Below are 15,940 nucleotides of genomic sequence, written 5' to 3'. Positions count from 1 at the left end.
ATAGATTCTCTTTAGGCTCTCATCCCTCTGCCACATCACTCCACGTCCAGCAAATCAGCTAACTATCTTTCTGTATACTCAGTCCAAAAGCATTGCCAAGGCTTCATGCTGGCACATTTAAACGCATTCTCCCCAGCAGTCCTGGAAGGAAGATACTTAAAAAAAAAAAAAACCTACCATGAAGGCAAGTGCCCCCTAGACTTGACACAGGTCAAGTCAGTGACCCATGTCCTCTTCCTTTTGTCATAATCCTACTGAAATCTTTATTGAACCTTTCTTATCAAATCTAGCAGGATGAGCAGATGCATTCTATGTCCTTCTACTCCTTTTGGTTCAAAATACATCTATCACTCGCAGTGTGAACTGCTCCCAGCCACTTTGTAATCTTCCTCTTTGGAGTTCATGACATGATTACATCTTTTAAGTTGTTGATGCCTTTTTGTTCCACTCTATGCTACTCTTATTTACCTCATTCTTTTATTTTATTTTATCCTCTTTTACTCTATTAATCCACATTTAAGACTGCGTTTTATGTGCTTTTTATTTTGCTTCCTTGGTGCCGGTCATTGACAGCAACAATAAAGGGACAAAAACCAGAATATTTGTGGCATAAAGAGCCGCAGGATTTCAGCAGGAAGCAATGGAACATGCACTGACTGCAAACGAAGCAGCATCACTGCTCTCAATCTTTAGCAGGCATAAACAGTATTGAAATTAGGATCGTGTAAAACAGGCCCAACACCATCAAGAGCACAACTCATCATGAAGGCACAATAAAATGATGTGTGGAGGAGCCTTAACCATGTAGGTGTCTCAACATGGAAGATAAGGGGTTGGACATACACCCCAGGCCCTCAATGCACACTTTAAGAGGACTACTATACATGTGGCATGAGGTAGCAATCATTCCTTTAAAAAAGTATAACATCTTGTTGCCCTGTGGGTCAATTATGACCATGTAAGCTATTTATAATGTACTAAACGTACTGGCATATTTCCTTTGTAATAGGCATATGCCATTTTTTTAAATCTTAAAAATTAAATCTGAAGAAAAATCACCGCTATACATTAAAAAGCAATTAAGGTCCATTCTTCACACCTTTCCTGGGCACACTGGAATCTTTCGCCTTAAAGTAAGTTGGTCAATAGTTTCTTTCAATGGAATGCTGTAAGGAAACTTGAGTTAACACAACTTTATCAGGTTGCTTCTGTACTCAAAACAGATTGGCAAAGTAAGAACACCTTTCACTTCTGCCATTGGTTAAAATACACGTAAAACGAAGCCCCAATTTGTTGCATTTATTTGAGTAAATATCTGGTAAATAAAGTCATTGATAAAACATTACAAAATTAAATACATTTTAAAAAGCTTGCCAGTTTACATAAAGTCCACAAACATGTATTTATTCTTTTAAAAAATAATATGTTCAGAGCACCCTTGATATAAAATGCCAGACTAGCATCTACCAGCAGATGGTGGCTTGTGAAACATTTAGAATGTTTTCCTGAAGTGTTTGGGATTCCGGCTTTCACAACTAAGAACCAGTACCACCCACACACCCTACCAAGTTTGATGCCAAAGTTGGAGAATCAGTCTAATATTCTTGTCACAAGAAGAGAGGGTGGGAAGAAACTGCATTGGGCCAATATTACACTGTTTTGTTTGGTTTCACTTGCATTTCCTCATGTGGAAACCTTCAAATGGCATCTACCCTTCCCTCACTGTTGCATCGGACCCTTAGGCAGTAGGTTAACACAATCCTAACAGACCATGAGGTGAAGAGGAGATGATCTGGCTAAGCATCAAAAGTCAATAAAAATAAGTTCAAAGTCTACAAAATTAAGCCCTTGAAACCCCCTAGCTTGCTCATATGTTGCTTTGTGAATGAGTCTATTCACCCCAATGCTTTAAATGCATTTAGAAACAGTGCCAGCATTGACTTAACAAATTGCCTCCCTCCCCCACCACCAACATCACATCTGCTACAACTTTCATTTAAATTGTTAACTAGACCACATTTCCCTTCCAACCATGTGAAGCAAAACGTAACACTCACTCGATAATTTATGTACATAAGCACAAGAACCTTAACATCCATGAGTCTGGTGCACAACTTAATGAAACAACCCAAATGGTCGCCAAGGAAGAGCACCCCCTAGTAGTTTTATACAGAACTCATCAGGTAGGATTGCTGTCTGGGACAGCGGAAGTCTTTCTAAATTTGGCGTTTCCCCACCCACTTTGAGCATCCTCAGGTAGTAAAAGCAGCATCCATATTGTTGATATCCATGATATATATAAAAAAACAACTGACACTTTAAAAAAAAGCCTGAAAAACAGAAGTCGTCAAATTCATTAAAATGTCAGAACTCAACCAAAAAGTAATAAATTGCTCATAAAGAACTAGAAGTTGATCTATCGAAAGTCCCACTTTAGCAGCCACATCTCTCAAGAGGGCTCTGCTTCCAGTTATATACTCTTCTTCTGAGGAGGGCTCAATTTTCTCATCCCTCTTATCCGAGTTAGCAGTTCTTTGATAAAATCCTACAAAAACAAAGAATTGGAGGAAACGTGTCATTAGAAAAAAAAACACCAAGAAAGCGCAACCCCTACCCATGCATTCATTCTAACACAACATTCAAAGCAAGAAAGGCCATGGACTCCGAAATGCATGTTTTAACAAAAGGCTGCTTTCAAAATCCCAGGGATCCGGATTGAGTACAGTTGCACAAGCGGGAACCCAGAAAAAGACTGTCAGTGGCAGAAGAGGGGAACGTCTCCCCTAGTGACCCCACTTGCAACCAAAGGGCATACTTTGCCCAGACCTAATGCCTCCTCCCCACTCCATTTCTCTCAATCACAATGGTGGCAGAGGGAAATTGATCCCATTCACACACACACACACACACTTCCCTCCCACCTGCCAGCGGAGAACATTCACTAAGTTTCTAGCCATCTCCGTATATTCCTGCTGTGGAGATGCATTTTGAAACATGAGCACTGACTTCTAAAGGAGCCAGTTTCTGTCCCCCATTTGGAGTTCCATCTGAATAAATCAAAAGACTACTGTATACATCTCCTGCTCAAACATGAATGGCACCTGCATCACTAAACACTCTCTGCTTTGCTGTGAAGTTTCAGAGAGTTCTATTTCTAGCCTGCTTACTGGGAAAAGGACAGTGTGTGTATTAATAGTACAGAGGCATTAGTCATTTACAATACCCAAACATTTCCTGGAGGCTTGTAAAGCCAGAGTGCCTCTTTCTAGGCAACAGATTTATGTGGCAAAGTTTAGTGCAATACTCCAATACTGTAGTATGAAAGATTGGCTGTTTCAGTCTGACTGAATCTGCTCACATACACACAGAAGGTCAGAGATTTTCCCTGCTGCTTGCAAAGTATGTTTTTCCCCAGGTTGATGCCACATGCCCAGAAAGGTATTTTTAGCTGCTGGCATCCACTAAACAAGCTTACTTTTAAGATAAGGCAGCCACATCAAAACATTGTGTCATTCATTTCTTACAGATGACTAACTGCTGGGGGGGGGGAGAGACAGAGAGAGAGACAGAGAGAGACAGAGAGAGACAGAGAGAGACAGAGAGAGAGAGAGAGAGAGAGAGAGAGAGAGAGAGAGAGAGAGAGAGAGAGAGAGAGAGAGAGAGAGAGACTCTTTCTCCCTCTGTCAAAAAGGCTAGAAAGCAACAAAGGAATCATGGAAGCAGTGAACAACCTGACAAGTATATACAGTCTGCTTGTTTAGCACAGTATAAAAGCTGGTGTCTCAAATGCCCTTATTTTACAATACACGGAAAACACCCAAGCAGCTATGTGCAGCTGCACAACACACTTTCAAGTTACTAAACACAGGAAGCTGCTATATAATAATTTGGACCACTGACCCATCCAGCTCAATATTGACTATGCTGATTAGTTCACCAGGAATTCAGGCAGGAGATGTTTTCCAGCCTTACCTGGAGATGCCAGGGATTGAAACTGAAGGATGCACAACACAAGCTTCATGGCCCTTCCACAACAGTTAATTTTTCATTCCACAGGGATTGTTCTGTTTGTTATATTTTTCAGGTGGTAGATTTCATAAGACTCAACAAAAGGCTCATGCTAAATTTACAGTTGCCTTAAACAAGGAACAACTAGGAAAATTCTATTTGCTACATACGGTACCTTCATCCCCTTACCCTTTACATCAAGGATCAATTCAAGGCCAGGTAGATGCAAATATTTGTACTTAGTAACTGCAACAGAGGATTGTTGCAGGAAGACCATCAGTAGTCCACTACTGTTGCTTTTAACAAACAGGTTACATGTTAAACACATGTCGACATGGACCAACACTGCACACATTTATGGAAAATCTATTCACGTTCCCCATGCAACTACAGTGATGAGCATACACACCCATTTTAAATATGTGTGCAATGTCTGCCCAGCATGTGCTTGTTGCAGGAAGAACACCAGTGCTTCTCACAGCCACATGTGAAGCTGCCCTGAGTTAATAAGGATTTGAAACCTGGCAGAGGAGATCATTGGGCAGTGTGGTTTAACACAATTTGAGATCCAACTATCTAGCCAAAAGTATAACGGCAAAGTATTCAAACAACGCCATTAACATGGAACTAGATTATAGCTATCTGTGCAGGTTTATTCATTTGGGTAAGACAAGTTGATTTGTACACACTAGACTATTGTCATGTTCTTAAATTTAAAACAGTATAAGATTGGTTTACCTCTGTGGGTTTGTAGCAATCTACAAGCGCTTCCTAGAAATAAAATAAGAGCATCAGTGGTTTTTATAAGGGCAGTCTTCCTTCTTGCATCTAAGGATTGGACACTTTCAAAGTAACCACCACTTGCTGAGGAATAGACATTTTCTATGTCAGTATTTCATAGTCTAGGGGAAACAGTTAAACAAGTTCTACCTACTGCAATCAATGCCTGGATTCATATTACTTTACTCCACAATTAAGGGTTTATCTTTCATTTCTCACAAGTTATACCTAGAATGGGATTGAGGTAAAAGACTATTCTACATTGCAGCAGTAACCTCCACACCTACCCCAAAAACTCTGTACAGAAAATTATTCTAGGTTTGCGATTCAGACAGTGAAGATCTAATTAGGTGGCCCATGTATCTTAATTGCTGTCCCAAGTTGGTAAAATCAAACTAACTTGTAATTTGAGTGCTCTCTCCTCTTCATTAGCAGCATCAAGAAGGTCATCAATGTCAATTTCTACATCGGGCATCTCTTCTTCCTGGGAAAAAAGGGAAGTTCAAAACTATATCATTCAATTTCATTTTAGCCAGGTTAAAAAGCTGAATGGCAATCTCTCACACATACATTGACACCTCATTCTACCATCTGCTGAAGGCAGCCCTGTTTAGCCCTGGTAAAAAAAATAATGCAATTTTGCAGGTGTAAAGAGAAGCAGACTAAAGGAGAGACCTGCAAAGTATTCAAGAGGGTTACCTCCCTTTTCCCGCTTCATTTCAGCTCCAGAAAAAAATGTGACTTTTTATTTTACTTATATTATTTATTAGATTTGCATACCTACATTATGGGAGCAGCTTAACTAGAGAGAGAAAATGTATTTCCATTTTGATAATTCCTACAGCATGATTTTTATTATTTTATTTAATACTAGCTGATAATGTTCAGGGGCTGCCCATGAATTTTTTTGAAACCACTTTCCAAAATATATATATTAAACTTCATAAAATTTATATACCACTTGATTGTAAAAAAATAATAATCCTCAAAGCGATTTACAAAGAGAATAAAACAATAAAATTATCAATAAAAACGTTAAGCTATGTAAATCATTCAAATCAGCAATAAACTCCAGCAATAATTCCTAAATCAAATGTTGGGAACATGAATTCAGATCCTAAAAGGATACATTTAAGCCTAATTAGAGGTCACAACAGCTGGTTAGGACATTTAATTTTACACCTTTGAAGCTAAAGGATTAGTTTTGCCTGTTAATGCTAATCTAAATGTGTTGCTATCAGAGCACATTGTGGTTGTGAAGAGGGCATTTACCAGCCCTATGAAGAGAGACCAGGCTGGCAAGGAAGTTGCCATAAACATGGCATTGGGGAGAGTTGGGTTTCATTGAAGAATTGGGACATGAGCTAAAAGAGAGATTTGTTCAGCTGTGTGACCATCGGTCTACCATGGAGGTAGAAACTCAATTCCTTTCTTTCCCTTCTCTTACCTACCATTATAAACAGGAAAAAGCACCCTGGTAGTAATTGATTAGACACCAGGAAGCCACCAAAAGGCTAGAGCTCTTGTGTGGCCAAATTCTTTTCACAACAGACAATCTGTGGAATACTTCAAGGCAGAAAAGAAATCATTAGTATGGTAAATATTTGTTCTGTAGGACTAACTACGAAAAAAAACCAGCCAAGAAAGCCAAATAAATGCACACACAAAAGTCAAGGTAAACTGTGGAGAAAAAGGCTACAATTCTAGTCTTTGTGACTGAAGATTTCCCACAAGCCTTCAAACACTTGCATCTGGAGGGATCTTCATGTTTCTCCACATCTGTGGGCTGATCAGGTCTGCCCCTTAGTACAAGAACGAGACAGTTTGAAACAGCCTGTATGTCGGTGTGAGCTCCTCTACACCAACAGATGGGCAGCTTTTTTATTATTTTTTATTATTTAAAGAAGATATAAAGACTTTGAATCCATTAAACCGATTCAAAACAAGTCATAACATTATTTGCCTAAAAGTCACTCTTGGGTGCAACCCAGCTGGTACCAAGGCGCAAACTCCATTTCATTTCGCTCAACCTTGAGACAAACTTCCCATATGCCCAACAGGCATTAACAGAAGCTGGACCATACCCTTAGTTTACAAACTGTCGTCTGTATGCCTCCCCCCAATAGCTCTGTTTTCATAAGTTAAAAAAATAAAAATGTCAAGACTGACTACATCTGAGAGATGACAGCATGCTAGTCTATCAAGACATCTGCCCTGTCATTAAAAAAGGGTTATAAAAAGGAGTCAGTAATCTTACAACAACAAAAATAGTATGATGGTGGTTTGAAGGTTTGTTTAGTTTGCTCAAATGTTTGGTAAGAAGATGACATTAACTGTAATTCTTGTTGTAGTCCTCTCAGCATCACTGAAGGGGAGGTAATGACTTTTTTAAAAAAAACACTTTTTGGCATTACTCTGTTTTCCAAGACTAATATAAGTTCATCCATCCCTTTTGCAATCAACTCCTTTACTTCAGTCCCTCTTGGGCTACTCTGAATACTCCTGCAATTGTAGAGATGGCTGCAATTATTCTGAATCCAAGGGCTTTGGGGCCCACCAGAAATATTTACAATTTGCTCCCTCTGAAGTGCTTGGCAATTAACTTCAAACACAACTCTTTAAAATTAAAGGCATAAGGAAAGCATGAAAGACACGTGGTGGAGTTTGTAGGAGTTGTTTAGAAGCAGGGAGAGGAAACATACAGTAAACCATACTTCTTGACAGATTGTGTTAAGAGGATTCTTAAATTTGAGGATTTGTTGAGGCAGTACTTTTTCAGTTTTGTAAAGTATCGCGGGGATTCGAACTGCCAACATTCTGATCAGCAAGCCCTAGGCTCAGTGGTTTAGACCACAGCACCACCCGCGTCCCCATACTACCGTATTTAAGAAAGCACCAAATAATGCTGCATCTTGACCCTTTGATCAAGGCTTCAGCTCTAATCAGGGGTTTTCCCCAAAGGTGGCTAACAGATTTCAACCCATAACAATCCTGCATCTGAGTTGTATGTTGTCTTGTATTTTGGATTACCATTTGCTCATGCATTTGCACTTTTATAAAATGTACAAGTTTTATGAACATCTCCCAATAAAAGTCAGTTGCATCCAGTTGAAAAAGTAGTTATTCCAAGTTGCTAGTTACTTGAATCAGGCGCTGGTTACTTGGAAGCTCAGCTGCCACCAGGCAATTCACCAAGCCAAGGGAAAGGTCCCTCTTAGGAGTGTGGCACTTTATATTTTATGGAGTAAACCAGAGCCAGGTGTTTTTTGGCTCCAACTCCCACCAGCCCAGCCAGCGTGGTCAATCGTCAGGAATGTTGAGAGCTGTTGATGAGCATCATCTGGGACACAGTAGATAATAATTTATTTGCATATTGGATATTTGGAGACCCACATGCAGTGTCAGCTACCTATTATATTATATTATATACTGTACTAAAATTGTCATGCAATGTTCATATTGAAATAGGAATTGTTGATCAAAATATTATGTTGCACCGAGCACTATTAATACCTAGTTTCTTTATCGTCTCAACCTGTGCTATATGACGCAATTCCTTCTTCTCATAAGGAAACAAAAGTAGCTTGTCTGTGGCCCATTTACAATTTTAAACTGTTCTACAGAATGACAGCTTCTACCACTGCTGCTACAGCATGCTGACAAGTCTTTCATAACAACACAGTTTCTAAATTACATGCATCTTTTTTTAGAGGTCTGATGGTATCCAGACACAAATATAGACATTTGTTTAGCAAAGAAATGTCTCTTCTGTTTACCACTCTACTTTGATTATTCATCCGACTGAAAGGAAATACCCTTTCTTCACAATAGCCAGTTACTGTAGCTCTCCTCATACCACTTTGGGGGAAGAGATTCGTTTATAGAATTTTAATTAGGCTTTTAATGGCAAAGTTTAATGTATGATGTTTGGCATAAGCCTATTTTTAAAAACATGAAATAAAAAACCAAAGTGTGCACAACTGACACCAATCATTGTCTTAGCAAGCCTACTCATGCCAGCAAAAGCAAAACCACAGTATTTGAGAAGTATCACTTCCCTCTACTTCAAAGGAAGTGTTGACCTTTCCACTGATCACTGCCCCCCCATGAGATTATTCTAATTTGGATCTGGATAGAGTTCCATTCACACAACTGGGCTTTCCTGAACTCCTTCCCATTGCTGCTCCTCAAAAAGCTATTCCTCAAGAGGTCAGGTGACACTCCAGAACTAAAAGTGATGCAACAGATGGGGATGCAGTGAGCAATGGTGAATCTGAAACTAGGAACTTGCCTGTTGTCCAGCAGAAGTGGCCTTCTTTTCATCCAAGACTTTGGACCCAAGCCACAGGTGGTCAACCTGTGGCCCTCCAGGTTATCACTAGCAATGCTATCTGGGGGAGGAAGGACAGTTGTAGCAAAACAACCTATGGAGGACCACTAGGGTTGCCAGACTCAATAGAGGACAGGACCTCTGTGCCTTTAATTGCCCTGCTCTCTTTTGAGTCTGGAAACCTTAAAGAGAAACCAGCAGACCCTTTGTTAAATTTCCAAGCAAAGGGTCTGCTGGTTTCTCTTTAAGGTTTCCAGGCTCAAAAGAGAGCAGGGCAATTAAAGGCACAGAAGTCCTGTCCACTATTGAGTCTGGCAACCCTAAGGACCACAGATTCTCTGCTCATGCCTAAATAAAACGTATTTTACTAATTTACATCACCTCCTGTTTCTCTACTCCCCACCATCCCACCCACTTTATTGGTGAGAACTTGCACTCTGCACACACATTTTGAATAGATAAAACACACCTTGCTTTGGGCCACTTGATATGAAAAAAAAACCTTGCTTTTTCTGTGTAGCCAGAAAAAATGGATTGATTGTTAAGGAGCATATGTGCCTGTCTGCTCAGAGACGGAGCTTAAGTGTTTTCCTTTGTCCAAAGATGGATTTTCATAGAATCATAGAATCGTGGATTTGGAAGGGACCCTGAGGATCATCTAGTCCAACCCCCTGCAATACAGCTGTCCCATACAGGGCTCAAACCTGCAACCTTGGCGCTATCAGCACCACACCCTAACCAACTGGGCTATCCAGGCTTTTGTCTCATCCCAGCTAGTCCCAAGCTACTCCTGTGGCTGCTAGAAGAAAAAGATCAGAGCTTTCACCTCAGCAAGCTACCGGTACTATGCACATTTTCCTGCTACAAGAACCACTACTGCAAAGGATCAGCACAGCTGAAAAGTCAATTACTTCACTTTGCTGCAGTGAATGACTGCAATTATGACAGGAGTTGCAAATCATTATGCTCCATTCAAAGACTTTGTCATGGGCAAGCAACAGCAAGCAGGTCGCTGTGTGAATGAATGTCTGGATTTACTATTAAGTATTTACTATTAACAACCAGGGTTATTTTTAGACCATTTTCTAGTACCAAACCTAAAAGGGTGCTTTATATTATAAAGATTTTGAAGAATGAAAAATTAATTGGTGAAAGATTACCATTTAGGATGGGGTGGAATTATTAAGAGCTTTTGTTCTCTTGATCAAAGTTTAATCCTTTTCCATGAACTGTGACATTCAAATCTGGTAAGTGGGAAAGTCTGGAATATTTAGAAAATGTTCATTTAAATTATTTCTTTAGTAAAGACCACCAGGACTTCTGTAGTAGCTTTACTTTTTAGAAGCACAGGATTCTTTGCACCGTGCACTCTGGGTTCCATCATGGTGTTTCATTGAGCCAGAAATGGTTTAGTCATGCTGGCCACAAGACCCGGAAAGCTGACCCACATGATGCCCACTCCCTCGGCCTGAAAAGTGAGATGAGGATGGATGGTGGCTAACAGATTGAGGTTGAATCCTGACAAGACAGAAGTACTGTTTGTGGGGGACAGGAGGCGGGCAGGTGTGGAGGACTCCCTGGTCCTGAATGGGGTAACTGTGCCCCTGAAGGACCAGGTGCGCAGCCTGGGAGTCATTCTGGACCATGGAGGCACAGGTCAATTCTTTGTCCAGGGCAGCTGTCTATCAGCTCCATCTGGTACACAGGCTGAGACCCTACCTGCCTGCAGACTGTCTTGCCAGAGTGGTGCATGCGCTGGTTATCTCCCGCTTGGACTACTGCAATGCGCTCTACATGGGGCTACCTTTGAAGGTGACCCGGAAACTACAACTAATCCAGAATGCGGCAGCTAGACTGGTGACTGGGAGCGGCCGCCGAGACCACATAACACCGGTCTTGAAATATCTACATTGGCTCCCAGTACGTTTCCGAGCACAGTTCAAAGTATTGGTGCTGACCTTTAAAGCCCTAAATGGCCTCGGTCCAATATACCTGAAGGAGCGTCTCCACCCCCATCATTCTGCCCGGACACTGAGGTCCAGTACTGAGGGCCTTCTGATGGTTCCCTTGTTGCGAGAAGCCAAGTTGCAGGGAACCAGGCAGAGGGCCTTCTCTGTGGTGGCGCCTGCCCTGTGGAACACCCTCCCATCAGATGTCAAAGAGAAAAACAGCTACCAGATTTTTAGAAGACATCTGAAGGCAGCCCTGTTTAGGGAGGCTTTTAATGTTTAATTATTTTATTTCATTTTTCTGTTGTAAGCCGCCCAGAGTGGCTGGGGAAACCCAGCCAGATGGGCGGGGTATAAATAATATATTATTATTATTATTATTATTATTATTATTATTATTATTATTATTATTACTGACTTACATTTAGCACAAGAAATGGTGAACCCTTTAAAGGTTAAAAACTTTGTCCCCTTTTAAGTAAATTGTATTGTCAACCAATCCAATCCAAATAACTTGATTGGCCATGACAAATCTGAATCAAAAATAAGTACAAGCAAAAGGGGTGTCGTGCCACAAATAATGGTCTCTATTTAGATCTCTGCGTCTCCCTTACAGTTCACTGCTATCTTGTCCAGGGTCTTCTTTCTTTTTTCTTTTTTGCCACCAAAGCAAAAAGGATGACATTATGAATCACTGAAGCATTTACATCACCAAGAAGTCATAGAACCTTCTCTGCCAGGGAGAGACATATTTCCTGTACGGACGGTAAGGTAGAACAGCTGTGGGCTATAAAAGAAAAAAACGATGCAAAAACCACCTGCCCCCAATCCATGCAGCTTCTCACCCTTTTTTGAACACCCTTGTGGAGTGATTCCTCAGCTTCCTCTCCATTCCCTTCTCCTTGGGCAGGCATGCCATAGGCAACCTTTGGCTCCCAGATGTTTTGGAACTACAACTCCCATGATCCCTAGCTAACAGGGCCAGTGGTCAGGGATCATGGGAGTTGTAGTTCCAAAACATCTGGGAGCCAAAGGTTGCCTATGCCTGTCCTTGGGAGTCCTCTTGGCAGCCGGTGCTGCTGCCCCTGGTGTCTGAGCTGCCCCTCCTGCCCCCAAAAGAGGTGCCTCCTCACATTGCCACATAGGGGCCTGGGATGAGGATACCCCCAGCCTCAGTGGCCCAATGGAGACTGGCCAAAGGTGAATGTGAGACCAGCACATTACCTTGGGAGGCAGCAGTGGCAGCAGCAGGGGCTGCCGGGCCTGTGTGGCAGAAAGGCTCCCCTTCAGCACTGGGCACTCAGCTCCCAGGCAGGCCTTGCACACAGCTAACACAAGAAAAGCCATCGCGGGACCTGCCTGCCTGCCCGGCCTCCCACTAGTGTGTCCATTCCCAACAGCAAGGGCTGGCGGACTGGGCTCCCTTGCCTGCTTGGTTGCTTATTCCAAGGCCACCTCAGCTTCTGCCAACCAGCCCCCCCCCCCCCGACCAGTCCCAGAGGAATCATTCACCTGGGGAGCGTGTAGCCAGGGATGCTGAAACAAACAGCTGTGCAAGTCTTTGGGAGGCAGAGATGTGAGAGGGCATCAGGGGAGGGAGAGAAGGAAAGAGGGAAAGAGGGACAGAGGCCAGTGCTGCCCGCAGCACCCCCGAGCATCATTCAAGGCACCCCAAGGAGCCACAGCACACTGGTTGAAAACCACTGGGCCGACTCCATCTCCTGCTCTCTCCATCTCAAGAAAAATTAGGTGAAAAGGTGATTATTGTCCCACTGTCTGCTTGTTTGCTCATTTGATCTTGTTTCCACATCCTATTACTCTGATCTTCCAAGTCTTCCAAGTATTTTCCACACATTTGTTGAGTGTGCAATTCAGGGTATACTTTCCCCCTTCTCTTAAAAATCTTGAGATTAAAAAACCTGCACCTTGACAGTGGTCAGCTATCAGTGAGGACATTTCCACAATTGACGTATTATGCAGGATAAAACTTAAGTTCTGGATTGTTTGGGTATGTTTGTGAAAAATAACTGAATGCTGTGGCTTGGGTGGAGACTCTATGGAACAGGATGCATTTGCAACCCTTGTAAATGGAGACAAATACGCAAAGTCGCAGATAACATCTAATAGGTCCAGACAGGAGAAAATGTGCACACACATATATACACACACACAATAAGGTCTCAAGTCACTCATTTGCTTACAGCACTGCATACACCAGAAAGCCTGCTATGCCCCATGCCATGATGTTCTGCCTCTGGCACAAAGGTGACAGCTTCATATTGAATTACACCAGCTGTATCATAGCAGCAGTGTCACCATCTCAAAATGAATTGGGGGGGGAGCACAACTTCAAATTCCTTGCATCACAATGCAATCAACAAGCATTTCACAGGGGGAAGCTACATCTCCATCAGAAATCAGATATTCTACTGCCAGTGTTCTGCTTCCGCACCGTGGGGCGGGGGGAGAGAATAAGAAAGTACATGTAGTGACTGCCATTTGTCCCATTGGCGCAATTCCTATTTATATAAGCAGCCCTATTTATACAAACCACTTTTAAGGGCTTGCTTGGGCTACAGAGGGAAATCAGTCCAATGGACCTGCACAGACAACTGTGGTAATGAAAACTAGAGGCAGGCAGGGACTAATTACAAACCTGTATCAACTCCAGAGGCCAATGGGAGCTCATGACACTTGCTGTTCTCATTGAATTCTGACTACATTCTGCCTGCTTTTGTATTAACCTCCCCCTGATATGAATATACATATGAACATGTAAATCTACTCCAAGCCACAATAGCTGTCTGTGTGTCACAGTGTGTGCTAATCGTGCCTTAACAGCCATGCTTCGCTTGCTTCTTAGCTGATCATCTTCAAGTCTGCAGAGTCAAAACAACAAGTCACCTGCTCACCATGCAATGGTTGCCCACTTCTCCAAGCTGCCTATACTCGGGACTCCCGAGCTTCTGTTATTCTAGCTTCTCAGAGTTTGCAGTTCATGTGACCCAATTTCCTAGCTACTGCTATATAAAGCCCAGAATCTAAATCTAAACAGATTTCAAAGCCACCCTGTTGCTACTATCATTCATTTTTACTTCCCTACCAGTCCCTATTCTAACCTTCCTATGAGCTTACAGAATTCCTCTAGCTACTGCTCCCTGTGATTCTGAATGATACTTCCCTTGGAGTGGGCTGACAGTTTGGGTTCAGAGCCTGTAAGCTTTATTAACATAGTGGTATTTTGTGTGTTAGTTTCCAGGGAGAGCAGCAGTCTTTGGCGGGGAAGCTCCAAGGCTAACTTGCCTACGCCACTATAAATATCAAGAGATCACTACATTGTTTTAGACGCCTGCTGGGGCTTTATTTCAGCAAGACTAGCCAGACTCTTCGTCCATGGGGTCATGAAGAGTCGGACACAACTAAACGACTAAACAACAACAAGCCAGACATCATTCAGTTACTTATATTCCTTTAGAAAGCTTTGCTGCTTTTATCTGTGTTTTAATGATAATTATTTTATGCACACTTGTTTAACAGTTTCATGGATTTTAGTTGTGCTTTATTATGTGCACCGCCCTGAGAAAGCTTTTTGATTAAGTTTTTATAAATCTTTCTGAGTACATAAAAAAAGTGTCCTCAACCTCAAAAGCCCCTGAAATTGTCAGACTTTGCAACAGAGACTTTGCAACATGCACAGAAAAATCACAAGCTCCAGCAAAGGCCCAGAGCTGTTAGGAAGATGTGGGTGGGCAGTTAGCCTGCCTACTACTCCTTAGCCTGCCTACTACTACAGATGTGTTAGGAAGTCTTCAGTGATGCCAATCCCATGATCTGCCCACTTAACTGCTGCCTGCCTGCAGTATTTGAGACTTCTAAATAGCCTGAGGCATTCTACATTTTAAAGTACAGATACATTTCAATTTCTACTGAGCAACAAAAACACTTCTGGAACTTCAGAGGGCAATACCTTCTGACTGGAGGTACCGGGTTTCAGGAATTCTGAACCCTGGAGGGGAAATATGGTCTCTTCCTTTAGGGGTGGGTGACATCAGTTTTGTATTCGTTGTTTCTTGACACAGAAAATGTACAAATTGAAGGACAGCTGGTAATGCTCTTAGTACCCTAATAAGTCAGCAGGATGCAGCAGCAGTGAGAAGTCTAGTCAAGAGGCTGTAATTGGCTCTGGTGCCCACCCGTTGGGAAGAGGGTTGGTGCCGACAAACAGACTAGAGGTGTCCACACTGACTATATATAGAAATTTTGGTTTCCCGCAGTGCACTGCACTCCTTTACACCATGCAAAGTTTCCAGCAACACCCAAGTACTTCTGAAGTACTGGTGTGAAGAAGGGGGAGGAGAGATATATATATATAATGAGTAATTATCTAATTCAGAATAAAATGCATTACCTGAGCAAGTTGCTTGCTACATTCTGTTCTGTCATGTTTTGGCTCAGTTCAAGTTCACCATGTGGTGAACTAGACAGAACAGATGGCCAATAAGCTCTACTAAACTGCCAAGACCAGCCACTTAAGACGACACATACCCAGATCTGAAATTTGAGCTCAGAAATATGAAAGGAAGAAAATCTTTTACTACTCCATAAATAGTTGTCTAAAATCAATCACAAAAAGACAGTAGCAGTGTTTTTTAAGGTTCTAATGTTAAAGTCTATCAACTAACAATAAAAAAATCCCTTCAGTAGCACCTTAAAGACCAACTAAGTTTATATTTTGGTATGAGCTTTCGTGTAGTGTGCATGCACACGAAAGCTCATACCAAAATATAAACTTAGTTGGTCTTTAAGGTGCTACTGAAGGAATTTTTTTATTTTGCTTTGACTCAGACCAACACGGCTACCTACCTGTAACTAG

At 41.9% G+C, this 15,940-nt stretch overlaps 1 protein-coding gene across 1 annotated transcript in view; it reads right to left on the bottom strand.

The window, feature by feature from the left end:
• Positions 1 to 1,284: 1,284 nt before the first annotated feature.
• PPP1R14C (protein phosphatase 1 regulatory inhibitor subunit 14C) overlaps positions 1,285 to 15,940 on the bottom strand; it is a 40,407-nt gene continuing 25,751 nt past the window's right edge. The window contains exons 2-4 of the mRNA XM_035108767.3: positions 5,189 to 5,272; positions 4,747 to 4,779; positions 1,285 to 2,545 (exon numbers count right to left, since the gene is read on the bottom strand). Of these exons, the coding sequence (XP_034964658.2) occupies positions 2,471 to 2,545; positions 4,747 to 4,779; positions 5,189 to 5,272 (192 nt within the window). The 3' untranslated portion in view covers positions 1,285 to 2,470. The remainder of the gene's footprint in view (positions 2,546 to 4,746; positions 4,780 to 5,188; positions 5,273 to 15,940) is intronic.

This window comes from Zootoca vivipara, chromosome 3, assembly GCF_965207765.1.
Source record: "Zootoca vivipara chromosome 3, rZooViv2.hap1.1, whole genome shotgun sequence".
Lineage (NCBI taxonomy): Eukaryota > Metazoa > Chordata > Lepidosauria > Squamata > Lacertidae > Zootoca > Zootoca vivipara.
Note: the sequence above shows the minus strand (reverse complement) of the source record. Positions and strands in the feature narration are given on the sequence as shown.